Source organism: Callithrix jacchus, chromosome 12 (genome assembly GCF_049354715.1).
Source record: "Callithrix jacchus isolate 240 chromosome 12, calJac240_pri, whole genome shotgun sequence".
Classification (NCBI taxonomy): domain Eukaryota; kingdom Metazoa; phylum Chordata; class Mammalia; order Primates; family Cebidae; genus Callithrix; species Callithrix jacchus.
In genome coordinates, this window is record NC_133513.1 from 58,099,937 (window position 1) to 58,126,632 (window position 26,696).

Below are 26,696 nucleotides of genomic sequence, written 5' to 3' on the forward strand. Positions count from 1 at the left end.
CTTCCATGAAATTTTCATTATATTTATGAGTGTCTAGCACAGTGCTTGGCACCCGGGAGTCTCACAGTTCATATAAGTTGAATCCCTGGTGCAGTGAGCATTCATGTCTGCCAATCCCTATGGAAAGCACTTTAATTCGAGTGGTTTCTTGTGCCTCTCAACGACCTGGGACATAGTTATTGTTTCTTTCCAGCCTACCATTTTATGGTTGTAGAAACTGAGGCACAGAGAAGTCAGAGAAGTAACTTACTCAAAGGTCAAATAGCTAGTAAAAGGCAGAGCTGAGATTTGAATCCAAGACATCTCACTCAGTTTTGCTTTTCAGGGAATTCTAGGCCTCGCCCTTAGCAAACGTGAGAAGGATGGGTCTACCCTGAAGTATAAAGTCTAAGAACAAAGGCTCGTGTCCTCTGAGTCTCCGAGGATGCCCCTAGTAGAAGTGGCACCTCTGAGGAAGGTGGACCAAAGCCCCCAACGTCTCCAGCAGCCTGCCCATAGCTTGCTCCCCACCCTAGCCTAGCAACCCTCCAGAGGCAGCTCTCCACCCAGGAGGAGCTGGGGTGCAGTGTGCTGGGACAGCTCTGGCCTGGGTGCAGGTTTGGGCTGTGCCACTGACTGGCCCCAGGATGCCAGACACATCACATAACCCCACCGAGCTTTGGTTTCAGACTAGGGAACTGAAAAGGACTCATAGGCCTGAAGATACCTTGTCAGAGGGCTGGAGAGCTTCCAGAGTAGGTACCATACTCCTCCCCTGTGGAAAACGCACCAGATGGGTCCTCAGGACACCAGGACATCATGCCTGTCCCTGTGAGAAAGACATTACTACACATTCACTCTCACTCATTCACTACAGATCTGAGCCCCCTGTACCCCAGGGACTTCATCGTGATCCTGGGGTCTGGTCCGGGGATATTATTACCTGCTGGCTACATATGAGTCTCGTGTGTTTAGGAACACCAAGAAAGCAAGTAGCCACAAAGGGGCTCCCTCCTGACCATCCTTCTCTTCTTCCCACCCCACACACCTAAACTAGCGCGAATGTGGGGATGCGCTGCGCTGATTTCTGAGGTTGAGTGTGGGTGTATGAGAAGAACCCAAAAGTGGGTCAGGATGGATTTCATAATTGGGGTTTGGGTCCTCTGCCAGATAAAATGACTAAAAAAAAAAACAACAAAAAACAGAACAACAACAACAACAATTGGGGTTTAAGGATGGGAGGGTGGGCTTTTCCCTGGATTCCCCTCCACCCTGACTTCTAACTGGAGGAGTGTCAGCAGAATGAGGGGCTCTTGAACACCCAGCGAGATGCCAAGCCTTATAAGAGAGGGAGAGAAGAGCCCTCTTTGCCTGGAGAGGCTGTTGTATGCTACTCCAGTCTTACAGCAGCCTGAAAGCATGAAGCCAGGACCCTCCCCTCGCCTTCTCCAGGAGGTCAGAAGTCCTAGCACAGAAGAGCTCTGTCCTACCCTGAGCCCCAAGGGCCAGGGAGAGCACTCTGCTCATCTTCCCAGAGAGTGACAGAACTAGCTGTGTGACCTTGGGACAGCCACTTCACCTTTCTGGGCCTTGATTTTCCTGGTGGTTTAATGGAGAGGTGAAACCAAATCATCTACAGAGGCTTTGGCATGCTGTGACTCCAGGAAGAGCCCGGCAGTGGCCTGGCCTCGTACAGGTATACCCTGCCTAGCCTATCACACCACCGCCACAGGCTAGGTGGGAAGTCTGTGGGTACATGGAAGAGATTTTCTTTTTCCTCTGGAGAGAGTATCTGTGACCAGATCAGGGGAGGGTCTAGATTAGCTGGAGACCAAGAAACCTGAGAAGTGGGGCCTAATGGCATCTTGGGGCAAGCACCAGGCTGGGATGCAGGTGCCGTCTGTCGTCTTGTGGGCTGCTGTAACAAGGTACCAGAGATGGGGTGGCTTAAACAACAGAGATGTATTTTACCCTCACAGTTCTGGAGGCCGGGAAGTCCAAGATCAGGATGCTGGCAGACTCGGTGTCTGATGAGGGCCCTCTTCCTTGCTTAGTTTTCTCATTATATCCTCACATGGCAGAGAAAGAGAGCCAGCTCTATGTAGCCTCTTTTTTTTTTTTTTTTTTTTTAGACAGGGTCTCACTCTGTCCCCCAGGTTGGAGTGCAGTGACGCAATCTTGGCTCACTGCAACCGCCACCTCCTGGACTCAAGCGATCCTCCCACCTCTGCCTCCCTAGTAGCTGGGATCACAGGCACATGCTACCATGCCTGGCTAATTTTTGTATTTTTTTTTAAAGACGGTGACTACAAAAAATGTCACCATGTCGCTCAGGCTGGTCTTGAACTCTTGGACTCAAGCAACCCACCTGCCTCTGCCTCCCAAAGTGCTAGAATGACAGACCTGAGCCACCGTGCCAGCCTCTAGCCTCTTATATGGACCCTGGCCTCATCACGAGGGCCCTACCCTGATGGCTTATCTAAACTGAATCGGTCCCCCAAGGCCCCGCCTCCTAAGTGACTCCCTTTGGAGGTCAGGGTTTCAGTATATGGGTTTGGGGGGACACAAACGTGCAGCCCACAATGCCACCTCTGCATGTCTGCTGCAGGAGCAATGTGGTCTTCCTAGGTTGTGGATGGGGAATGTATGCCCAGGCCTAGGCCTGGATACAGAGTTTAGATACCAGTGTGTCCAGCTTCAGAGTGCAGAGCCGGCCTGGCTGTGGCTCTTGAAGTGCGTCAGCCTCTGACTGCCCAAGGGCTTGGCCAGCATCCAGTTGCAGGTGTGGCTCCTTCCTTGGGGTTCCTGCAGGGTTTACTGGCCATAACTCATTTGGCACAGGGTGGGAGCCACCTCCTAGCATCACTTACACTTCGGGCTGTATCTTCAGAGCCCTCCTGCTGGTATTTGTAATGTGTGTTTGTCACATTCCTCTCAGCGTGAGCCCCTGAGGACAGGGTCTGGGAACAGACTGCCTTGTGTACCTTACCATCCCATCCCCAGAGCATTGCATGGGGTATTTTGCACACAGTAGGTGTTCAATATAAACATGTGCATTGTGGCATGTTAGAGCCAGATAGAATCTCATCCAGCTTGTCCTCTGCACCCTCCCTTTTCCTCTCCAAGCTACTTGAGTTGTGGGTGCAAGTAAAGAGGGGCCGGGGCGCTGGTCTGACTGTGCTAGTGATTTGGGGAGATCTCTTCCTCTTCCTGAACCCCAAAAGGTTGGGACAAACACAGCAACAACCCCAGCTCGTTGAATTCCAATGATTCATTTGCGGGATGAGGGAGTGAATGATAGAGTGAAGGACGACTGTCCCCCGGGTGTCCCTGTCCTTCAGCCCTCCATGCCTGTCCCTGGCTGCACCCAGTCTCCCACTTTATCTGGTGGAGCGAGTGCTCTGAGCCTCTTCCCCACTCTCACACCTTCTTATGCCCACAGAGTGAGCTGCCACTATCAGACATGTGTGGTTGGCACAGGGCTCCCTTGGGTAGAGAGCAGCTTCCTTAGGTCAGTCCATCTTGCCCCCTCCTGCTCTTCCCCAACACCTGACAATCGGTCAAGGCTGCTTTAAGGCCTGGCCGGTGTCTTATCTCTGCTTAGATGCAAACAGCTCACTCCTTCCCTGACCCATTGTTCCCTGGCACAGGGCAGAGGATGCCAAGAGTCTGAAATCATTCAGGCTCCTTTTCTGCTTCCCTCCAAGTTCTCAGTTTGGAAGAACGGGGGGAGCAGAATCCTGGAGGCTTAGAAGCACTGAGCCCCACATTTCACAGGTGAAGCAACAGGCCCAGAGAAAGGGCAGGCACCTGCAACCCTGCTCCTCTTGTGGTCTGGGGCTCTTCCCTGCACCACGCCTGTGTCTCAGCTCTAGCCCTGGGGTCTCCCTCAGACCTCCCTGAGGCTTGAATTCTGACCCCCACTCCCATGTTCCACAAGGGAAGCCAAGGTTCTGAGGCAGCTCAGAACACAGCCCCAACCCCCCTTGCACCCCCCCTCCCCATTCTCTGCCCTTTATGGACTTTTGGGGCCACTGCCTGGAGCAGAGACCAAGGACTAGGGTAGCCACCAAGATGCCACTGGACCAGCAGGGAGATAGGGCCCAGGCGTCAGCTGGGGTGTTGGCGTGGGCATACCTGAGCCCAGGCCCGGCTTCTGGCACGCAGGGAATGATGATAAGCACATTTTTGCCCTCCAAGGAAATTCCTCTGAGGACAGAGGAGGTGGGAGGCCGGAGTCTTCTGGATGCCTGTCTCCTTCTGTTTATCCAGGCCCAACACAGCTTCTGCCACTCCCTCTGAGACAGGCGCAAGAATTTAAAGACTGGCCCCTCTGCCCCTCATGTGCCCTCTCCCGGCGTGTGATGGGGTGTTAATCCTTAGCGCGGGAGGATCCCAGGTGTCCCCACTGGACCCCGGCTTGCTCTTTTCTGGGTCCCTCTCTCTGTGCCCCCGTGGCTATTTCCAGGGAGGGCAGGAGGAGGCCACAGAGGCAAGTTTCTCCCCAGTCCTGGGCATTCTTCAGTGGACTGGGCTCCATCTCAGTCTCCCTTGCCTGAGGAATGAGGCCAAAAGAATGGCAGGTACAGGGCCTCTCAGAGGCTGAGCAAGGCCTGGCCCACTTCCATTTTTAGAGATTCTTGATCTATTAAAAAATGAAGAAATGCAGTAACAGGGTTACAGAAGTTGTGGTGTGTTCCATCTTATGATGACTGTCTTCCTTCCATCCTGTCGCCATGCCTCTGGCTGTGTGTCCTCAAGTGGAGACAATGGCAGATGTCTATACTGAGGCCCCCCGTAACCCTGAGACCCTATAGCACCTCTGCCTATCCCTGCCCCGGGATCCCCGGGTGTGTGCCAAAGAACCCAGGGTTCAGGCATCCTGTCTTGTGTCTTTTGAAAGTACAGAGCTTCACAGTTTACGAAGTGCTCCTGCAGGCATGACTGCCTGGGTTCATCTGCAGCTCAGAGGGAAAGGCAAGTGGTCATTCTTATTTTTATTCTTATTTTTATTTTGAAATGGAGTCTCATTCTGTTGCCAGGCTGGAGTGCAGTGGTGCAATCTCGGCTCACTGCAACCTCTGCCTCCTGGGTTCATGAGATTCTCCTGCCTCAGCCTCCTGAGTAACTGGACTACAGGCGTGCACCCCCACGCCCAGCTAATTTTTGTATTTTTAGTAGAGACGGGGTTTCACTATGTTGGCCAGGATGGTCTTGATCTCTCGACCTCATGATCCGCCCACTTCGGCCTCCTAAAGTGCTGGGATTACAGGCGTGAGCCATCGCGCCCAGCTGAGGTCATGCTTATTTTACAGACAAGGAAGCCAGTCCAGCAAGGGGAGTGACTCACTTGCTGGCAGTCAGTGGCAAGGGCAAGCAGGAGCGCAGGCCCCTGAGTCCTTGGTGGTGAGGGGTGTCAGGGGTGAGAGCTTCCTGTCACACTGTGCTGCAAAGAAGCAGATGGATCTTGACCCCATAAGCCAGGGTTTGGAGAGCTGCTCTTCTTTACTGATTCGCTGCTGGGTCCCAAGCTTCCCACCAGATGGAGAAGCTGGGAGAGATTGGGTTAATTCAAGCTGTGAAGTGAGCGGGTGATTTGGGTGCTAATTAAAAGGACGGGAAGTAAACAGCACTTGGAAACACCCAGCATGTGCCCCCTAAGCCCGACTAGGCCTGCGCGCTCTCTGCCATCTCCCCCAGCTTGGCGTAGTGGGCACCATCTCCATGGCAACTGAGCTGAGCTGCAGAGATCAAAGCTGGAGATGGGTTAGCTCCAAACCAGCCAAACCAGGGGTCATGCGAACGGGTTTCTGAAAAGTGCCTGGAGATTGGGGTCTGCCAGGTGTCTTCCCCTTCCACCGCCAGACCCTCCTCTCCTGGATGCAAAACTCCCTGCCTAGGGCTTGAAGCAGAGCTGGTATGGTAGGAGAAACCACCCATGCGCTGGGATTGGACCTCCTGGGACCCACCCCTGGCCTAGGACTTTTTTCATCAGCCAACATTTATGGAGTGCTGGTTAGGGGCACGGATTCTGGAATCACAATTCAGAGTGCAACACTCTTTTCCTGTGCAATTGCTGTGTGACCCTGCATAAGTAACTTATCCTCTCTGTGTCTCAATTTTATCAGCTGAGACATGGGGATAATAATAGTAATGTTCTCTTAGAACTGTTGTGAAGAGGAAATAAGCCAATGAATGTAAAGTGCTTAGCATATCGCTTGCCACGTGGTAATAGCTGCAAAGATGTCAGCTCTTGTTAGGAGTGTTATTACTAGGTGCTAGATGCCGAGAAGAACTTTACATGGTCTCTGCCCTCAAGGAACTGGCCATCTAATTAGGGCAGAGTGAAGCAGAGGTGACATTGCCTGTTGTCACTGAAGCAATGGTAGACTTTTGTGAGGCGCAGCTGACCTGAAGGTTGAGTGGGGCTTGGGAAGATGATGGCTAAGTTGGGTTTGGGAGATGAGTACAAATTCTGGGGCTGATGTGAACTCACATTCCAGATAGAGAAGCCTGTGCTGAGGTCTAGCCATGCTGACACCCTGCAGGAGGGATGGAGCTGGGGGAGCCAGGGAGAGAGCAAGAGAAGATGGAATTTCTTCTGTAAGTGACAGGGAACCCGTGAGGGGCTTTCAAAATAGAATACCCATTACAGTTTTTATTATTTTTAAATGTTGTTTTTTTATTATTTATATTTATCATGATTATGATTTTTGTTTTTTTTGCTTTATTACAAAGTAATATATGTTCGTTGCAGACATTTTGGGGAAGGTAGGGAAAAGCAGACAGATGCCAGCATGCTCTGTATTCCTCGCCGGCAGAGGTAGTGACTTAACATTTTGGTACATCCTTTTCAGCAACTCACTTTTTTTCTCCAGAATTAGACCAAACTGTATATTTAGTGGCGGGTTTCAAGGGGGGAGTGGTCGGGTCAGAATTCTGTTCCGGAAGGATCTGGGTGGCAACAGCCATGTGGAAGAAGATTGTGGGAGGAGGGAGACCCGTAGGAGCCGCTGCAGTCATTTGGTTGGGGCTGTCCAGGCCAGTGGGTGTAGGGCAGGGAGGGCAGGTGAGAGGGATTTGGGAGGGGAAGAGGTAGGACAGTCTTTGGTTGTCCAGCATGGCATGGTGTGCATGCTGCAGGAACAGGCCTGGCACTGGGAGCAGGGGCCTGGGTTCTCCCGGGGCCAGCCTGTTCCTCACTGTACCTTGTATTGCTTTGTGTGAGGCACCCTCGGAGGGAGGAAGAACGGCTGCTCTTTTTCATCCCAGAGGCCCTGTGTTTGGGGTGAAGACACCCAAGAGCATAAGCAAATTATTAGACTTAAGCGCAGAGTGGGAGGGGCCTGAGGCCTGGCGGCTGGCCCCTAAACTGCCTGCCTGGAGCCAGCGCAGAAGCGTGGCCTGAGCCGGGTCCCATCCGTGGGATTCCAGGGTCTCAGGTACCATGTGGGACACTGGAAGGTGTACAAAGCTCCTCTAGGCACAGCATGGTAGCTCCTGCCTGTAACCCCAGTGCTTTGGGAGGCTGAGGCAGGAGGATCGTTTGAGCCTAGGAGTTTGAGATCAGCCTGGGCAGCATACTGAGACCCTATCTCTATGAAAAAAAATACAACAACAAAAATTAGACAGGCATGCATGGTGGCACATTCTGTGGTCCCAGGTACTTGGAGGGCTGAAGCGGGAGGATTGTTTTTACCTGGGAGTTCGAGGCTACAGTGCTGTGATTGCACCACTTTATTCCTGCCTGGTGACAGTAAGATCCCGTTCAATAAAATAAAAATAAAGAGCTCCTCTGCTGATTCTAAGGTACAGCCATCACTGAGGTCCTGGAACAGCAGGGAAGTGACTTGTCTGAGGACACGCCATGGGCGAGGCTGAAAGTGGACACCTGGTCCAATGCCTCTTCTGTGTCTTCTCTCTGCCTCCACTTCCTCAGGGCAGACGCTGGTCTTCTCTTGAGGAGAGAGACCCTAACACATGTGGGGTGGCGGGTGGGGAACCCTGGCTCAGCTCCTCTTCTGGCTTGTGATCTTCGGGCAGGTGTTCTGTCTCTCTGAGCCCTTGTTTTCTCCTTTCTTCTGGTGTTGATCCTATGGGCTCTGCCTACTTCACAGGACTGTGAGGATAAAAAGCAGATCCAGCCAAATTCCTGGCGAGAACTTACTCTAAAAGCACCATGCAGGTTGGGTGCAGTGGCTCATGCCTGTAATCCCAGCTCTGCGGGAGGCTGAGGCAGAAGGATTGCCTGAGCCCAGGAGTTCAAGACAAGCCTGGGCAACATGGTGAGACCCCGTCTCTATTAATTTTTTTTTTAATTAAAAGCTTACTCATAGACAGATAGATAGATAGATAGATGATAGACAGATAGATAAGCATACATAAGCACCATGCAATATAAGCCATGGGCTCTTCCAAATCCCCATTCTTCAGGTGAGGTCAGCAGCAGAGCCACCCGCCACCACTCTCAGGTGTAGACCGAAGCCTGTTTCCTGAGAAGCCCCAGGTGGCCTGATCAGACCATTTCTCACGACTGCTAATGAGCCCACTGGGGTGCTGTAAATAGACGCCCACCGCCCACTGCTACACTGAAAGGCATCATTTGCACTTGCCAACAAACACCTCTTTTTCAACTTAAAGGTGGTGGCAGCCCACACCTGGCCTCAGGGGCCCCTCAGTATGTCCCTGGGCTTTGCCCTCAGAGTGGCCACTCCCAAGCTGCCCATAGGACTTCCTTGTCACTCCGCCCCCAACCCCCCCAGGGGACTCTCCTCGAATCCCCTCTGGTCTCTGTTCTCCCCGTGGTGGCCTTTCCCTCTTCACTTTTTCCGTGTTCCTCACGTGGCATCTCTGTCCCCCATTTTCCCCACCCTCAGCCCGGGGTCTCTTTTCCATCATAGCGGCTTTGATTTGTCGAGTGCTTCCTGGACTCCAGGCACCCCACTGGTGTCATCTGCTTTAATCTCTGAGTAGTCCTGGGAGATAGGAGCTGAGCCCCTTGAGGTCAGGGTGCTTGCCCAAGGAGTCCCTGTCAGGGGAAGCCTGGGGATCTGCAGGACCCCAGGGCCCTGCTCTCCCCATTCCTCTATGACTGGCTGCCTTTGCTCTCTTGGGAGTGGGGGTCCTGGAATCCAGATCCACTGGGGCTCCCTCATCCCACCTGCCCAACCTGGCCACAGAGCCAAGGCCAGAACCTGGGGCAGCACTTTGCACAGAAGGGGCTCCCTACCTGCCAGCTGAGTCAGGAGGGGAGTGGGGGATGTCGGAGCTACTGGGGAAAGCCCCTTTCTTAGAACTTTTACCCCACCCCCACTTTCCCCCAAATTTCTAATCAGAAATTCTTGGTCTTGACCTTTGAGAATCCACTGTGTACTGAGTCCCAAAGATTCCGCTCACAGCCTGATTGGAGGTTAAAGCAACAGGGTTGGGCCAGGGGGTGGGGTGAGCTGGTGCCAGGGGTGTCAGATGATGCCCAGGGGCCGGAGGCACCTTCCCTACTCCCGCTCTGGTGCAGGTGGGTTATGGGCACACAGATCTTGTTGGTTGAGGGCAGGTGGCTCATACCTCCCTCCCAGAACCCAGCCATTCCGCCCCCCACCCCCCACGCCGTCACCTGCATAGCCTTGTCCCCACCTCTGCCCCAGGGGATGATGAGTACAGATGGGGAAACCCCAGCTGATGGAGGCCAGTTGCCACTTTTGCCCCAACCCTTGTCACCATGGTTTCAGCAACTGCATCTCTCTCGGCCTCCCTCCATTTCCCGTGGGGTGGACCCCCAGCAGAGGACTCCTGCACCCAGCAGAGTTCTGAAGAAGGCTTTGTTGGTTAAAGCAAATGAGGGAAGTGGTGCCTGCAGCCTCCCAGAAGCTTGCCTGGGGCTCAGGAGTGCCAGGTCAAGCCTGAGGGATGGGGTGGGTGCTGGGCCCGGTGCCCCGCAGGCTCCCAGGAAGCACCCCTGCAGCCTTCCTCTGTCAGCTCCTGGGCCCAGAGGCTTTGGGACTCTTGGCTGCTGGGCCAGGTGTGGGCCCAGCAGAGGGGTGGGGAAGAGGCTCAATGAGAGAGACCGAGGAGAGGACACAGGGACACACAGGGGGGTGTGTATGAAAGCAAGAGGAAGAAGGAGAGAGTGGGAGAGCTGCCCTGGGCCCTCGAGGTAGCACTCTGCGGTCCTCCCACCCTCCCCCTCCTTCCCGTATCCTGCTGCCTCCCTCTCTCACTTCGGAAGAGGCAGAAAGGCCAGCCTGAAGGGGGTCCTCCAGGGCGAAACTGGAGGCTGCTCATGGAGTAGGTTTTGTTATCTCGCTTCTGGATGAAAAACATCTGACACTGGGTGAACTGCCTTAGTGTCCTTGTTTCCCTACTATCGCTCCACACATGTGTGCATGTGTCCACCTGCGCATCAATGAGGATGTGCATACATGCAAGCACACGCCTGTGCAAACACACTGCATGATACAGACCTGTGAGGGTGCAGGGGTGCGCCTGCATCTGCGCACATCACACATAGGTGCAGAAGTGTGGGCTCAGGTCTGTGCCTTTGCACACCGAATCTTTCTTGGTGGCGATGCCAACTGCTTGCTCAGGTCTGGTCCCTTCTGGCCTTTGTCCAGGAGGCCCCACGCTGCCTGCTCGGACACTTGCCAGCTTCCAGGGGAGGCATCAGAAGCCTGAAGACCTTGAGATTTCAAAGCCCTTTAGCTACCCTCTGTGTGCCCACTCCTGTGTGCATGTGGGTGCCCTTTGGTGCTATGGCTCCATGCCCTTCTCCCCAGACCCGACAGCTCTGCTCACCCACACCCCACAGTGTGACCTCTGCACATCTCTGTCTGCTCCTTTGGGCTGGGGCAGAACTCAGGATGAAGGGCGCAGCTACGGGTGGCTTCTCGTGTCCTGCTCCCCCCTCCCCCGCCCCACTCCCAGAGCCCCTCCTGGAGCCCTGCACGGAGGAAGCAGGCAGCTAGTCCTTGGCACTGCCAGCCTCCAGGCCTGGGTAGCCCCCTCCTTGCCTGCCTGGCAGAGCTTCCACCAAGCGTGTCCTGGGACTGTTTGGTGTTTTTTAGCAACTGTCTCTGCCCCACAGGGGAAAGGGAGGAAGCCAGATAAGCTGAGTTTTCATGCCAGGAAGCTGGGCTGGGTGGGGGCGCTCTCCCTCTGGCCACGAGAGCCCCCTGCAGCTGGAGCTGGGTGAGAAGGTGTCCTTGTGCCTTAGTCCTCAGAGAATGTGTTGTAGCAAGAAGGGAGGTTTGTGCGGGGCATCGGGAGACCGGGGTTCTGTGATGGGAGGACCTGGGTCAGGTCATGTCCTGTCTCTGAGCTTTTTCCTGCACAAAGAGGGGGCTGGACCAGGTGACCTCGTAGGACCCTTTCTGGGTCCTCTCCCTCTGAGGATTTGAAGCTGAACCGTCATAACCTGGGAAGCCTCCTCACAGGCCTGGCCTCCCCGCTCACTCAGTGTACCAGCTGAGCGCTGCAGAGAAGTCAGACCTTGAGCAAAAGCCGCCCCTTTGCAGCCTGGATGAGAGGCCTTCCTCCCACCTCATTTACATGGTGGGCCGAGGTCAGGAGAGGGGACTGGCAAGGAAGGGGCCTTGGCAGGAGACAGACAGTACACTGTTTCGCAGGCAGTTTCTGGGACACCCAGGACACAGGCGTGAGAAGCACTGTTCCGGGCAGTGTGGGACCCTCAGACATCCATCCTGGTGGTGGGGCTGGGGTTGGGCAGGATATGGAGTGGGGGTGCCCCACCCTCTCAAAGCCACAGGTCCCTACTACTCCTGAGGCCAGTTTTAAGCTCTCTGTGCTGAAGACATATAATATTGGCCTCTTACTGGGGTTCCTGAGGGTCAGAGGGTCAACGGACCACACCCATGGCCACATGATGAGGCAGGGGACCCCAGGAACACCAGAGGGCCTCACACTGACATCCTCATCTCTCTCCCTTTCTGCCTCTGCTCCATTTCCCATGGCCTGCTGCTGTTCCCTGATCTCCAGGAAGTGGAGGTGAGTCCTGCCTGGGGCCCTGCTCCGTGTGGTCTCTGTGGAGTGCACCCTCCCCTTCTGTCCCTCCATACCCTCACTCTGACTTGCCTTCCCTGCTAGCCTCCGGTGTGGCATGGGGGCAGTAAGAAGCTCATGGGAAAGGCTGGAAAGGATTCTGGACATGGGTTTACAGGGATAGAGATGTGGGGGAGGCAGCTGGCATGGCCTGGGTGGGCAGGGGTCAGCCACCAGGATGATGGCTGCTGGCAAGTGTCATCACCAGCCCAGGCCACTCCTCTCTTTGGCCTTGCAGTTGAAGCTCTGGGGTGTGGATCTTAGCCCTTCCCTTCTCCCTTGTCCCTCTCTGTCCTCTAGGATGACTACATCAAGAGCTGGGAGGACAATCAGCAAGGAGATGAAGGTAACATGACCCTCCCAAGTGGGGAAAGTGACAGACATGTGTGAAGACTTGAGAGCTGAGGGCGAGCCCTGACCCCACATGGGGGGCTTCTTGAGCAGCCAGGCCCCAGTAGGGATGGGACTTCTAGGCTCAGGAGCTCTGGTTATCAAGGCCTGCCGGAGGGAGAGGCCATCCAGCTCAGAAGTGGGGCTGGAGGTTCCTGGGTTCTCCCAGGTGACCTGTGTCCTGACCCTGTGCCCCTGCAGCCCTGGACACCACCAAGGACCCCTGCCAGAAGGTGAAGTGCAGCCGCCACAAGGTGTGCATCGCCCAGGGCTACCAGCGGGCCATGTGCATCAGTCGCAAGAAGCTGGAGCACAGGTGAGGGGTTTGAGGAGGTGGGAGCCCTGGAGGGGGTGTGTTCAAAGAGCAAGGGCTCAACTGACCTTCTCTTTATGAATTAGTTATCTACTGCTGTGAAGTAAATTTAAAAACTTAGTGCTTAAAACAGCAAGTATGTATTATCTCACATCATTTCTGAGGGTCAGAATCCAGAAGCCGTTCTCTTAGATGGTTCTGGCTCAGGGTCTGTTATGAGGTTATAATCAAGGTGCTGGCTGGGGCTGATTTCTTCTGAAAACCTGTCAGGGGCTAGAGGATCCACTTCTATGATCACTCTTCTCTTATGCTGTTGGTGAGAGGACTTAGTTTCTGGTCATTGGACCCCTCCATAGGGATGCTTGAGTATCCTCACAACATGGCAGCTACCTTCACCTCAAGTAAGTTATCCAAGAGAAGAGTGAAGAGAAAGCCACACCATATGAGAACAATTATCAAACACTGTAGGGTCCAGGGAAAGTCACATCTCCTTTTTGGGCCTTGATGTAGCATGTCTAAGACAAATAGGTTAGACCAGATAATTTGAGGTTCCTTTGAGCTCTGACACATGCAGTGACTTCATGAAATATTTAAGGTGGTAGCTTGTGAGGGGTTGTAGCTTGCAGAGCAGAAAGGAGTGAGGGACATTTAAGGAAGCCTTAGCTCTGGCTCGGTGCGGTGGCTCACACCTGTAATCCCGGCACTTTGGGAGGCCGAGGTGGGTGGATCACCTGAGATCAGGAGTTTGAGACCAGCCTGACCAATATGGTGAAACCCTGTCTCTACTAAAAATACAAAATTAGCTGGGCATGATGGCGTGAGCCTGTAGTCCCAGCTACTCAGGAGGCTGAGGCAGGAGAACTGCGTGAACCCGGGAGGCGGAGGTTTCAGTGAGCCAAGATCACACAGCTGCACTCTAGCCTGGGTGACAGAGTGCGATTCCATCTCACAAAAAAAAAAAAAAAAAAAAAAAAAAAGGAAGCCTTAGCTCCAGCCCAAGAACAATACTCTGTCTGGCTCCAAGACCCTGTAAAAGGTTCCAGTTCCCTCCTTTCTCCTGAATCACAGAAGATGAGAGATGGGGTTGCAGTCTTAGAAGCCTGTGGGAGGCTTGGCTGGTGATGTAATGCATGAAGAATGCTTGATCACAGGCCGCTCTGTGGCACACAGGCCTGGTGGAAAGCGGGCAGCTGTTTCTCGGCCCTGGCCCATTACAGCTATGTGGGAATGTGGGTCCAGGACTCCCACATCTTCCATTTTTCAAAGACAGGCCAGGAATCCAGGTATTGATATGAACTCTCCCATTTGGTAAATGTTAGTGAATAAATAACTCAACTAAAAAAAAAAAAGGCTGGGTGTGGTGGCTCAAGCCTGTAATCCCAGCACTTTGGGAGGCCAAGGCAGGTGGATCACGAGGTCAAGAGATCAAGACCATCCTGGTCAACATGGTGAAACCCCGTCTCTACTAAAAATACAAAAAATTAGCTGGGCATGGTGGCGTGTGCCTGTAATCCCAGCTACTCAGGAGGCTGAGGCAGGAGAATTGCCTGAACCCAGGAGGCAGAGGTTGCGGTGAGCCGAGATCGAGCCATTGCACTCCAGCCTCAAAAAAAAAAAAAAAAAAACCCTTGGTGGCCAAGTATGGCCCAGGGGTCTTCAGTTTGCACCCTCAGCTCTAGTCTGACCCCTTAAGTGAAGTACAACTCCCTTTTACCTCTGGTGGAAGAGTTGCTGCCTGAAGGCCCCATGGGACTCAGTGACCCCTGGAAGATGGGAAGCTGGGCAATTTGTGCCTGCCCAGTTGTTTCTACCCGGCAGGGGTGCGGGGAGGGTGGGCAGGGGCAGGGAGGGCTGATCTGCTGGAGACTGCTGCCGCCTTCCTGTTGGAACAGGTTCTCCTCAGCCCTCCCTTCCCCTGCTCCTTCCTCATTTTCACATCCTCCCCGGTGTGCTCCCCACCCTTTGCCCTCTTGTGTAGGATCAAGCAGCCCACCGTGAAACTCCATGGAAACAAAGACTCCATCTGCAAGCCCTGCCACATGGCCCAGCTTGCCTCTGTCTGCGGCTCAGATGGCCACACTTACAGCTCTGTGGTGAGGAGAACTGGCCCCAGGTAGGGTGGGGGATGGGGTCACCCCAGGCCACAGGAAGCAGAGAGGACAACCCAGCTGGGGCTTCCCCAGGGGGTTCCAGGACTGACGTGGGGCCAGATGGCAAGGTCAGTGCGTGCAATGCAGCCAGACATACTAGGGCCACCTGCAGCCCTGGCTGGGGTTACCTGAGAGTTGGAGCCAGACCCTGTCTGTCCCTGATCTCGGACAGGTGCAGGTAGGGAGTGGGGCCTGGAAGGGACACTGCGGACTGGTAACCACAAGTCAAAGGAGCTGAGGGAAGGCCTCAGCCAAGTGTGCAGGGCTGTGGAAGGAGCTCTGGTGTCCAGTTAGGAGGTGAAGAAAGGAGGATGTCCACAGAGTGGCGCCGGTGCTCACCAGCGAGCAGAGGCTTTCTGGGACAGCAGGAAATGATCCTCCATAAGGAGGTGATGGAAGAAGGAACTGAGTAGGAGAATGAATTTGCACCTTATGGATTTTTGTGAGGATTTCAGGATACAATATTTGTGAAAAACATTTAAAACATTTTAGGCTGGTCATGGTGGCTCACGCCTGTAATCCCAGCACTTTGGGAGGCTAAGATGGGTGGATTGCTTGAGTCCAGGAGTTTGAGACCAGCTTGGGCAACAGAATGAGACCCTGTCTCTATGAAAAAATACAAAAATTAGCAGGTGCAGTGGTGCAGGCCTGTGATTCCAGCTATTTGGGAGGCTGAGGTGGAGGCCGGGAGTTCGAGGCTGCAGTGAGCTGTAACTGCACCATCGCACTCCAGCCTGGGCAACAGAGTGAGACCTTGTCTCAAAGAAAAAAAATGTCCCATAGAAATGCAGGTGCCGATGACGAATGTTTTTACTGGCAACAAGAAATCGGTAATTGCTGGGTTTGGGAACGGCACTGACAAATGACTCGGGGCGGGTGCCAGGGCTGAGGGGCCTTCTTGGAGTAAGATGTAGATTTCAGTCACCCACTGTGGTGATGATTGACATTGCTGTGGGGATGAGGTCACCCAGGAAGAAGAGAGGGAGGAGAGGGAGAGAATGAGCAAGACGCCAGGGCAGAGGCTGCATTTAGGAGGTGGGAGGGGCACAGAGGAGGTAGCAGAGCTGGCAAAGGGGAGGAGGGAAGAGGAGGGAGTGTTCTGCTACTCAAGGCCAGGGCGAGGTCTGGCCAGGACGCTGCAGTACGATCTGTCCCGCGGGTCACGCCATCCTGTGGGGAGGTGGAGGTCGGCAGGAAGTCTGATTTTCATCCCAGCCTGTGGCCTTGGACTAGTCACTGGGTCTCTCTCCGCCTTGCTGTTCTCTGCTGAGCAGGAGAAACCTAAGCCTCCCCAGTGAGATAATGTTGCTGAGTGCTGTGATGGCTCACTTCACATTAGCAGCCACCCTATGAGGAGAAAGAAATATGACCAGGAGAAAAGGCTTTCATCACAAGGAGCGCACAAACCCCTCTCAGAGCCTGGCTTTAGCAGGCGGCTGCGGCAGAAGTGGTTCTTAGCGAGGGCTGGGGCATTGTCAGATGCTCCACAGGAAGTGCTGTTTCTATCAGGACCGCTGAGAAAAGTCCACTGGGCTGACTGTGGGGAGATTATCCAAGGGACAGGCCATGAGAGCCAGCAGGGCAACAGACAGCTAACACAAGGGAGGGGCAACAGGGGCAGGGGAGAGGACGGGAGGGACAGATCCTTAGAGAGGGCCAAGCAGGTTCACCGGAGCCCGTGTGTCTGGGACCAGCTCTGGGCCCTGCTTCCTGGGCCCTGTCTCTCTCCACTGTGTACCTCGGTCTGCAGAGGGACCAAGAGAGCCCTTCAGGCTGTTCATGGGGGTGCTCCACGGGGGAGGAAGCAGATGCAGCTGCCACGGGAGGCTTGAGGGTGTCCCCAGCTGTGGGGACCCCTGGGGTAAGCCCTCAGTCCCCCATCCCACCTGTCCCCGTGTGCAGTGTAAGCTGGAGCAGCAGGCCTGCCTGAGCAGCAAGCAGCTGGCGGTGCGATGCGAGGGCCCCTGCCCCTGCCCCACGGAGCAGGCTGCCACCTCCACCGCTGATGGCAAACCAGGTGAGGAGAGCGCTGGGCCCCTAGGCTGGGGGCCCTGCAGGCTGCCTGGCACCTCCTTCAGGGCTTGGGGATGGCAGAAGAGGCGTGCAGAGCAAGAGGGAAGTGGCAACAATGCAGAAAGGCTTGAGAGAGCTGTGAGGTCAGAGGCCCAGATGAACACAGAGCAGAAGGCTTGGGCCCTCATTTCTCCCCTGGGTACCTGGAAGGTGGGCAGAGGGATGGACTCAGCCACAGGGAGCTGGGGCTGGGTGTTCTTCATGCCAGGAAGGTGTGGGTGGGGAGCTGGGAGAGGAAGCCCCTGATTTCCACTTTCCCTTCTGCTGCTGCCTCCCTGACCCCTGCGCAGCCTCCTCACCTGTGAGGCAGGATCCCAGACTGAGATCAAGCTTGCTTCCCACCGCACATTTGCCCTCCATGCTTCCTCTCTGTTCTGCAGAGACCTGCACCGGTCAGGACCTGGCTGACCTGGGAGATCGGCTGCGGGACTGGTTCCAGCTCCTTCACGAGAACTCCAAGCAGAATGGCTCAGCAAGCAGTGCAGCCAGCCCTGCCAGCGGTATGGGAGCTTGCTGCTTCGCCTGGAGGAGGGAGGGAGGTAGGGAAGGGGCTGAGGACACAGGTGTGTGTTGGGCCAGCCTGACCTTGTTCCCTCCGGCTAGACTCTGGGCTCTACAATCTGAGCCCCAAAAGAGCCTTCACCCTCAAGAAGTCACCTTCCACCAGAGCAGGAGGGATACCAGTTAGCTAGTAGGAAGAACTTTTTTTTTTTTGAGATGGAGTTTTACTCTGTCGTCCAGGCTGGAGTGCAGTGGCGTGATCTCGGCTCACTGCAACTTCCACCTCCCGGGTTCAAGCTATTCTTCTGCCTCAGCCTCCTGAGTAGCTGGAATTACAGGTGCCTGCCACCACACCTAGCTAATTTTTTGTACAGATGGGGGTTTCACCATGTTGGCCAGGCTAGTCTCGAACTCCTGACCTTGTGATTTGCCCTCCTTGGCCTCCCAAAGTGCTGGGATGACAGGTGTGAACCACTGTGCCTGGCCCAGAAGAACTTCTTAACACGAGTGGAGGGAGCTTAAATCCTGACACAGACAGCCCAGGGAAAGTAGGAATCATTTTCCCTGAAGGGCTTTCAGAGCAAGGTTTTGAATGGTTCTGGCATAGTCCTATGTGGAGGTGGAAGGAAGGACCTTTCACCATTCTTGAGTTTCTCAATCCCATGGTTAGATTCCAAGCTTCCCAGACCCAGAACAGAGGACTGGGGCGGATGACGAGGTGGAGGGATGGCGGGGTGGAGAGATGGCTGAACAGCCGGATGAAGTGTTCCTGAATCCTGCTCTTTCCAGGGCTGGACAAGAGCCTGGGGGCCAGCTGCAAGGACTCCATTGGCTGGATGTTCTCCAAGCTAGACACCAGTGCCGACCTCTTCCTGGACCAGATGGAGCTGGCCGCCATCAACCTGGACAAGTACGAGGTCTGCATCCGTCCCTTCTTCAACTCCTGTGACACCTACAAGGATGGCCGGGTCTCCACTGCTGAGTGGTGCTTCTGCTTCTGGAGGGAGAGTGAGTGCGGCCCCTCTCCCAGGCCCCTGCCTTACCTGTGTGGGCTCTACCTGAAGTTCCAGGCTCTCTGGGGAGGTCAGAGTGGCTTGTTCTTGGCCACTTCCCCAGGCCCCACACTATCCAGCTTGCCCACTTCCTGCACTCCCTCAGGGCTTCATCCTTTAAGGCTCAGGAAAGCCAACACTTTCAGCTCCCTTCCTTGGCAGCCTCCCAAGCGGATCCAGATTTTTTGCATCCCGAAGCTTATATTCTGGAGGCCTTCCTTAACAAAGAGTTAAAAAAAAAAATAAAAAATCCCAGGCCAGTGCGGTGGCTTATGCCTGTAATCCCAGCACTTTGGGAGGCCGAGGTAGGTGGATCACAAGGTCAGGAGTTTGAGAGCAGCCTGGCCAACATAGTGAAACCCCGTCTCTACTAAAGAAAAAAAAAGAAAAAAAAGAAAGAAAAAAATTCTCAGCACTTTCGGAGGCCAAGGTGGTTGGATCACTTGACCCCAGGAGTTCGAGACCAGCCTAAGCAATACAGGGAGACCTTGTCTCTATGAAAAAAAAAAAAAAAAAAAAAATTAGCTGAGCATGGTGGCATGTGTTTGTGGTCCCAGCCACTTAGGAGGATGAGGTAGGAGGATCACTTGACCCTAGGAGGCCAAGGCTGCAGTGAGCTGAGATTGTGCCACTGCACTCCAGCCTGAGCAACATACAAATGTAAATTTTCTGGGGCCCCTCAGAGGGCTTGGGAAAGGGCTGTACAAGTGAGGGTCTTAGAGCTAAGGAAGATTTGCTTCTCAGTGATTCTTCTTTAGGGCACATCTTACGTTTTGTGCCCCCAGTAAGTGATTTCCTATGTTGTCATCAGCCTTGGAGACGTGATAAAATTTCTCAGCTGAATATACCTGAAACCAGAGCTTTCGAGCCAGAGGGGAAATTGAGGTTCCCAGGGCTTACCTGACCTGTGTGGCTGGAGCTGGGGCAGCCCTGAGGTTCCTCGCTGGATGGTTCCCTCCTATCTTGGTGGAAGAAGTGCAGCATTGGCAAGGCTTCAGCCCGATACACTAGTCAGGGACCCCCGGAATTCTGCTTCTTCCTCCCCATCAGGAAATAACAATCCCTACCTTGGAGACAGTTGTGAGGATGAGCCAAGAGAATCTGTGCAGAGCACCATGTAATTCACAAATCCCTCTGCAAATGCGTGGTATTGTGATCTGTTTCACAGCCCGACTGCCCGGCCTTCCTGTTAACTGCATTGCTCCGGCACTTTGAGTTCCCAGGCCTTTGAAACCCACTCCATCCATTCTGTGCAGCCACCTTCTTGGGCAGGAGGCTGGGAACTGTCCTCATTTTACAACCAGGCACGCTTCCATCTTGGAGAGGTGGGGACTTCCCAAGGTCACAGACAGGTTAGAGGTTGGCTGCCATTACAGTCATGCATCACTTAATGAGGGGGATGCATTCTGAGAAATGCATCACGAGGTGATGTTGCCACCATGTGCGCACCACGGGAGTACTTACACGGACCTCGGTGGCATGGCCTCCTGCACACCTGGCCCAGTGCTCCCAGGCTGCAACTTGTGTAGCATGTTATGTGCTGAATACTGCAGGCAGTTGTAACACAATGGTAGGCATTTGTGCATCTAAACATAGCTAAACATAGGCCGGGCACAGTGGCTCACCCCTGTAATCCCAGTACTTTGGGAGGCTGAGGCAGGTGGATCACCGGAGGTAAGGAGTTTGAGACAACCTGACCAACATTGTAAAATCCCATCTCTACTAAAAATACAAAAATTAGCCAGAAGTGATAGCGGGCACCTGTAATCCCAGCTACTCAGGAGGCTGAGGCAGGAGAATCACTTGAACCCAGGAGGTGGAGGTCACAGTGAGCTGAGATTGCACCATTGCACTCCAGCCTCAACTACATCTCAAAGTAAAATAAAATAAACATAGCTAAACATAGAAAAGGTACAGTAAAGGGCTGGGCGAGGTGGCTCATGCCTGTAAGCCCAGCACTTTGGGAGACCGAGGTGGGCGGATCATGAGGTCAGGAGTTAGAGACCAGCTTGGCCAAAATAGTGAAATTCTGTCTCTACTAAAAATACAAAATTAGCTGGGTGTGGTGGTAGGCACCTGTAATCCCAGCTACTCAGGAGGCTGAGACAGGAGAATCGTTTGAATCCAGGAGGCAGAGTTTGCAGTGAGCCGAGATTGCATCATTGCACTCGAGCCTGGGCAACAGTGCGAGACTCTGTCTCAAAAAGTAGAAAAGGTACAGTAAAAGTGGTGTTGTAATCTTATGGGGCCGCCATCCATTGTTGACTCAGGTGTCCTCGTGTAGCACATGACTGTATTTTCAGGCCTGGGAGTTCTAACATTCCCTTTAGCGTTACGTTCCCCTGGGGTCTCTCACCCATGGGTGTCTGTGTGCTCACGCCACCTCCTCTTCTGAATCCTGTGACTTCTCTCATGGGTCCCTAAGACTTCTTGGGACTTCAGGTCATCCACAGCTGTGGGATGAGTCCCCTAATGAGAGACTGGGTGTTTTCATGCCACTGAGCCCCTGTGCTTCTCACCCCTGCTGTGGGGTGGCCCCATGTCAGAAATGGGCTGTTTTCACCTTGCAGAGCCCCTGCCTGAGTCTCTAAGCCTTGAAGGGCTCAGTGTGTCCCCCCAGCACCAGGGGACAGCCCCATCAAAGGCTACTTCTCTCCCTGCAGAGCCCCCCTGCCTGGCAGAGCTGGAGCGTGTTCAGATCCAGGAGGCTGCCAAGAAGAAGCCAGGTGAGGGGCCAGGCCAGGTGATAAAGGAGGAGGTGGGGGCGGCTTCCTAGGTTCCTCTGAGACCCAGTGGCTCCAGTCTTGGGCCTCAAGGCAGATGTGGAGCCCAGAGGAGGCCCTGGCCCAGGAATACGGAAGAGGGATGCCCGCTCCTGTGCCTCTCCTTGTGGTGGGGCAGGGCCTCCCAATCTGCCCCTAGAAAAGCATGTTTTAGGCACCAATTTTATGCCCATCCATTGCCAGAGCAGGAGGTTGGTATACAGAAGGATGCTGGAACCCTCCACTGAGTTCAGTTTCCTTCAGCAAGCACGGGACTAATGTTTGAGTGATGCCGCTCCATGAGAGAGACTCACTCACGTACTCCACAAACGCCTGGGGGCCAGTCCCCAAGATACGACAGCAACTGACACAGCCCAGCTCAGAACAGATGGCAAGACAGACACACTCCTTGGCCTCATGACCCTTAGTTCGGGCCAGTCGGGAAACACACAACACACAAATGGACACACCAAAAAGATAGTACCAGCAGTGAGACCTGCACATGGGTGCCCAGGAGCTGCAGCGGGGGGTCTGCAGGAAGTGGGTGGGCCTGGAGGCAGGTTGGACTCAGAGGGGCTGGGAGGAGAAGGCTGGGCTTTCCCAGCAGGGGATAGCCAGGCTGGAGGAGCTCCGGGAGGATGGAGAGCATTGAACCCAGTGAAGTCAGACTGGCTGTCCTAGAAGACTTGGGCCACGGAGTCAGGGAAACAGGTGGGGCAGATGGGAGCTGGCACAGGGGCTGGAGTGGTGGTTCAAGCAAGTGGGTTTCCTCATCTTCAGTGAGCAGAGCTGGAAGAATTGCTGGCTGGGGTCTAGCCCTCGGCATCTGGGCCTGTTGGGGGGTCAGCTCCCGGTCTGGATGGGCTCTGGGGGTGTGCAGACCCCTGCTCATGCATGAGGCCCTGAGGTCAACTCTCTGAGGAGTCCATAGCCCAGGTCCCTGCTCTGACCCTGCCTGTCCCTGTCCCATTTAGGAGTCTTCATCCCGAGCTGTGATGAGGATGGCTACTACCGGAAGATGCAGTGTGACCAGAGCAGCGGTGACTGCTGGTGTGTGGACCAGCTGGGCCTGGAGCTGACTGGCACCCGCACACATGGGAGCCCTGACTGCGGTATGGGCTGGGGGACTTGGGCCTGCTGGGGGCTGGGGCCTGGGGGGCCCTTGTTGTGGGATACCAGGTTGGGGCATGCTAGAAGCTCCCTCACCCCCTGTTGGCTTGTTCCCTTCACAGATGACATCGTGGGTTTCTCAGGGGACTTTGGGAGCGGTGTCGGCTGGGAGGATGAGGAGGAGAAGGAGACGGAGGAAGCGGGCGAGGAGGCCGAGGAGGAGGAGGGCGAGGCAGGCGAGGCCGACGACGGGGGCTACATCTGGTAGATGCCCTCAGGAGGTGGTGGCCAGGGGGACTCGACAGCAGAGCTTTGAGCAGCAGCGGCAGCTTCAAGAACGGATCCGGAATTGTGGTCGGAAGGACCTTGCTCCACTGGGAGGACCGGGAGTGGGAGTGTGCATGGCATGTGTATGGCACAGATGGCTGGGACGGTGACAGTGTGAATGTGTGTGCGCATGCGTGCATGTGTGTGTGCGCGTGTGTGCGCGTGTGTGCACGTGTGTGTGTGGCATGCGCTGACAAATGTGTCCTTGATCCACACTGCTTCTGGCAGAGTGAGTCACCTAAAGGCCCCTTCGGCCTCCTTGTAGCTGTTTTCTTTCCATTTGTTGTTGGGTTTAAAATACATTCACACACAAATACAAACTGACAGGTAAAAATCCATGAAATGAGATGCCCCCATCCACGTCCCCCAGCCCAGCCCTGACCCCTCCGGTTCCTACCCTGGCTCCACCGGCCCCTGCCTGCCCTCCTCCGTCCCCATTCTGAGGTCACACTCTGGCCTGTGAGCCTGTCCCTATTGCAAAGGGGAGGGAGGGCAGGGAGCTGTCTACCGACTGAGGTCCTCCAACACTGGGCCAGTGTGGTGTGACATCACTGCCAGCCTCGGATGAGATGGCCTGGGATGCCCAGCCACAGCAAGCCCTGTCTCTTTGCCGGATCCCCAAACACAGGAGAGTAACGAAGGTGGCAGAAGAGGAGGAGGGCAGCAGCTGAGAGGTGGGGGAGGGGAGCCTTGCCAAGCTGCCCCAGGTCTGTCTCGGGGTGGTTCGGGTAGAGCAGGGTGAGGAGAGGGGGTCGGCTCAGTGGGAGGAGGCTGTGGCTGCAGAGCCTGGGGGAACTATTAGGAGTCTAGATGGGGCGGCTCTGAATCCCAGACCCTGGAATAGCCTGACCCTTTTCTCTGGGTCTCATGGTGGATTCATGGTCTGGGCTGCTCTCTTGGGGACAGTGGGCAGTGGTTACATGGTTGACCTCTGCCTGGCTCTTGTGGGGTGCTGCTCCTGCCTCCATCCCCCTTGCTGGGGTCCTCTTGTCCACTTCAGGGTGCCTGAGGGCCAGGAGCAGCAGGTGAGGAGCCTGGGTCTGGGCTAGGGGTGTGTGTGCCCACCTCCTCCCAGACCCTTAACACTCCCCTCCTGCCCCAACCAACAGAGAGACCTGTCCCTGAGACCCCAGAGAGAAGCAGCCATTGAAAGCTGCAGCCTTTCCACGCTCTGAGACTGTGATCTTCCTCCTGCCAGAGGAGAGCCACCACTGGCCATGTCCAGTCCCCCTCCCCTCCGCCCTGGGGTTTCTTTCTAGCCGCTCTGAGGATCCCTAGGGCTTCCCCAGCAGAGGGGCTTCCCCAAGCTCTGTTTCGTAGCCTGCAGAGTGCAAAAGTTATGAGAAGCCAGAGGAGACGGGACAGGGGCAGCCGGGCTCTGAGGCCACACCACACTGTCACGTCCCGAGCAGGGCAAACTCACTTCGCCAGATGAGAAGAGATCCTGTGCATTTCGTTCGTTTGTTGTTTTCTCCCACCCATCCAGTTCTCCCCATCAAAGCAAACTCCTCAACACCTTTGGTGCAGCATCTCTGCCCAGCCTTGGGCCTGTGATGCCCTTCAGTGCGTGGCGAACGCAGTGCGTGTGTGTGTGTCTGTGTGTGAACCTAGGGGCCATCGTGGTGGCCCCGGAGTATGAGAAGGGGCCCCCTGAGTGCTGGGTGGGCGGCGGGTGTGGGTCCATGCGTGAGGCTCTATGGATGAGGCTCCCAACCTGGCTGTCCCCAGCCTCCCAGCATCTGCGAGCGTCTGTTGGACTTTACAAAAGAGCCTCTCCCTGTCTGCCCCTCACTCTGCCCTAGAATCAACATCTTCCGAGTCCTTCTTGGGGGAAATGGCAGAGCTCCACTTAGCCCCATAAACCGCTTCCCATTCTGCAGCCCAGTTCTGATTGTTGAGGTGTTCCAGATCCCACAGTCCGCTCTTCTGCTGTCCTCTCTCTGACCTCCACCTCCTCCTCTAGCCCCGGCTCAGTTCAGGGAAATGCTGTTCCTCGTCAGCGCTCTGCTCTCTGAGGCAGCCACGCCTCCCACTCGGAGCTACTTGAAACTTCTGCTCTTGCTAGTATTGTCTATCTCTTCCCTCTGCCCCAGCTGGAGTTCTGGAACTTTCCTCCTGTGGGGGGAGCTGTTAAGGATGCTGGAGGGCCTGGGGAGGGAAGGGGTGCAGAGGAAGGGTGTCCCTCTCCTCTTGATGTCACCCTCCGCTCGTGGGGTGCATATTTCTCTCTGTGTCTCTGGGTCTCCTGGCTGTGCACGTTTGTGTGTCCTTGTAAATACATTTTAGGAAGAAAGCAAAAGGCATTGAAGTAGCCTGTGGCAGGATTGCAGGGGTTCAGCCTTGCCTGCCTCTGAAGCCCCCGCATTATTTTTCATGCCACTGAGACTGGGCCCCCCAAAGGTAGATAAAACAGCAGTTCCCAGTGGGGCTGAAGGTCGGCCTCAAAGTGGCTTCTTGTGAGACAAGGTTAAGGTTTCCTCATGAGCAAAGTTGAAGATTGGTCCTTCCTCAGCTCCTTGATTTGTGCCCTTGACCCAGGGCCCTACCACCCAGCCCCTCCAGCGCCCTCTCCTTGAATGCCTGGCTCCTTCCTGCCCCCGCTCCCCTGGCTTAGGCAGGTAGGGGAATCAGGGCCGTGCTGGAACAAGCCCAACCACGAGTTCAAAGAATGGTTCTCTTGGTTCTGGAACTCCCCTTGGCTGCCCCAGGCCTCCTTGACCTGTGGGTGTTGGGGGAGGTAGAGATCTGAGATCAGGTGGGTTGGAACAGAGAAAATAAATGTGCCTTGAGAGACCACTCAGAGAGGGCCAAGGGTGATGGAGAAGGAAGCACGCCTGGGAGCTTGGGAAGGAGGGGCAGTGGGTGGGAGTGGGCAGGGCATCACGACTGCCCCCCACCATTGTCCCGCACGTGGGGGATGGTCACACCCCTTCACTCCAGCCCACCTGGCTGCAGCGGGCAGCCACCCACTCAGCCTTTCATGGGCTCCACCTGCTTCCAACTTCACCTCAGAGTGGGTGGCATCTGTTAGCATCAACACAGAGACCCTCTGCTTCACCAAAGCGGGAGCCCCCAGCCCTTGGGGAGAAGGAATGGCTAAGCTTTGATACCTGGGGTCATGGACAGGCTGCAGGCTGGCGGCAGTCCCAGGGGAGAGACACTGCGGGTGCAGAAGGAGACCCCGACATCCCGAGGAGGTTCCCAGCAGAGCAAACTGCTTTCCAGCCTGAAGCCTGCTTATACTGTGTGGTGTGCAATAACTGAGCTTAGAGTTAGGAATTGTATTCAAGTGCTTGGATTTCCGTCTGTAGATTTAAGTGCTGAAATCGTATCTCTCAGTAATTTTAGATGTCTTTTTAAAAAAGTCAAAACACAAAGTGTTAGACTGTGTGTGCATTGATGGGCACTCAAGCGTCCCGTGAGTCCCCCTGCCCTCCCTTTCCCCTGTTCCCCTGTCCTCACACCCCGCCCCACCTCCACCTGGGGACCCTGCCTCGTGTCGTCTTTATCTGCCTATTACTCAGCCTAAGGAAACAAGTACACTCCACACATGCATAAAGAAAGCAAATGTTATTTTTAAGAAAATGGAAAATAAAAACTTTATAAACACCATCTGTTGGCAGTACTCTCATTATTCTTACCCTTGGCACTATTTTTCACAAAAACAGCATTTATGGCTGGGCGCGGTGGCTTACACCTGTAATCCCAGCACTTTGGGAGGCTGAGGCAAGATGATTGCTTGAGCCCAGGAGTTTGAGACTGGCCTAGGCAACATAGGAAGACCCTGTATGTATAAAAAAAAGAAAGTTTTTTTAAATCAGTCTGGGAAGGAGGGGCACTGGGTGAGGCTAAGGATTGCTCGAACCCAGGAGGCCGAGGCTGCAGTGAGCTGTGGTCGTGCCATTGCACTTGAGCCTGGGCAAGAGAGGGAGACTGTATCTCTAAAAAAATAAAATTACAATACAATACAGCACAATTCAGTGAC

General features: G+C 54.8%; 1 protein-coding gene across 1 annotated transcript in view; it reads left to right on the plus strand.

Moving 5' to 3' along the window:
* SPOCK2 (SPARC (osteonectin), cwcv and kazal like domains proteoglycan 2) overlaps window positions 1-26,323 on the plus strand; it is a 29,972-nt gene extending 3,649 nt beyond the window's left edge. Inside the window, exons 2-11 of the mRNA XM_035268039.3 lie at window positions 11,971-11,979; window positions 12,334-12,379; window positions 12,625-12,739; window positions 14,715-14,829; window positions 16,789-16,903; window positions 17,340-17,459; window positions 18,250-18,468; window positions 21,176-21,238; window positions 22,249-22,386; window positions 22,507-26,323. Coding sequence (XP_035123930.1) covers window positions 11,971-11,979; window positions 12,334-12,379; window positions 12,625-12,739; window positions 14,715-14,829; window positions 16,789-16,903; window positions 17,340-17,459; window positions 18,250-18,468; window positions 21,176-21,238; window positions 22,249-22,386; window positions 22,507-22,652 — 1,086 coding nt within the window. The 3' untranslated portion in view covers window positions 22,653-26,323. The remainder of the gene's footprint in view (window positions 1-11,970; window positions 11,980-12,333; window positions 12,380-12,624; window positions 12,740-14,714; window positions 14,830-16,788; window positions 16,904-17,339; window positions 17,460-18,249; window positions 18,469-21,175; window positions 21,239-22,248; window positions 22,387-22,506) is intronic.
* The last annotated feature ends 373 nt before the right edge of the window (window positions 26,324-26,696 follow it).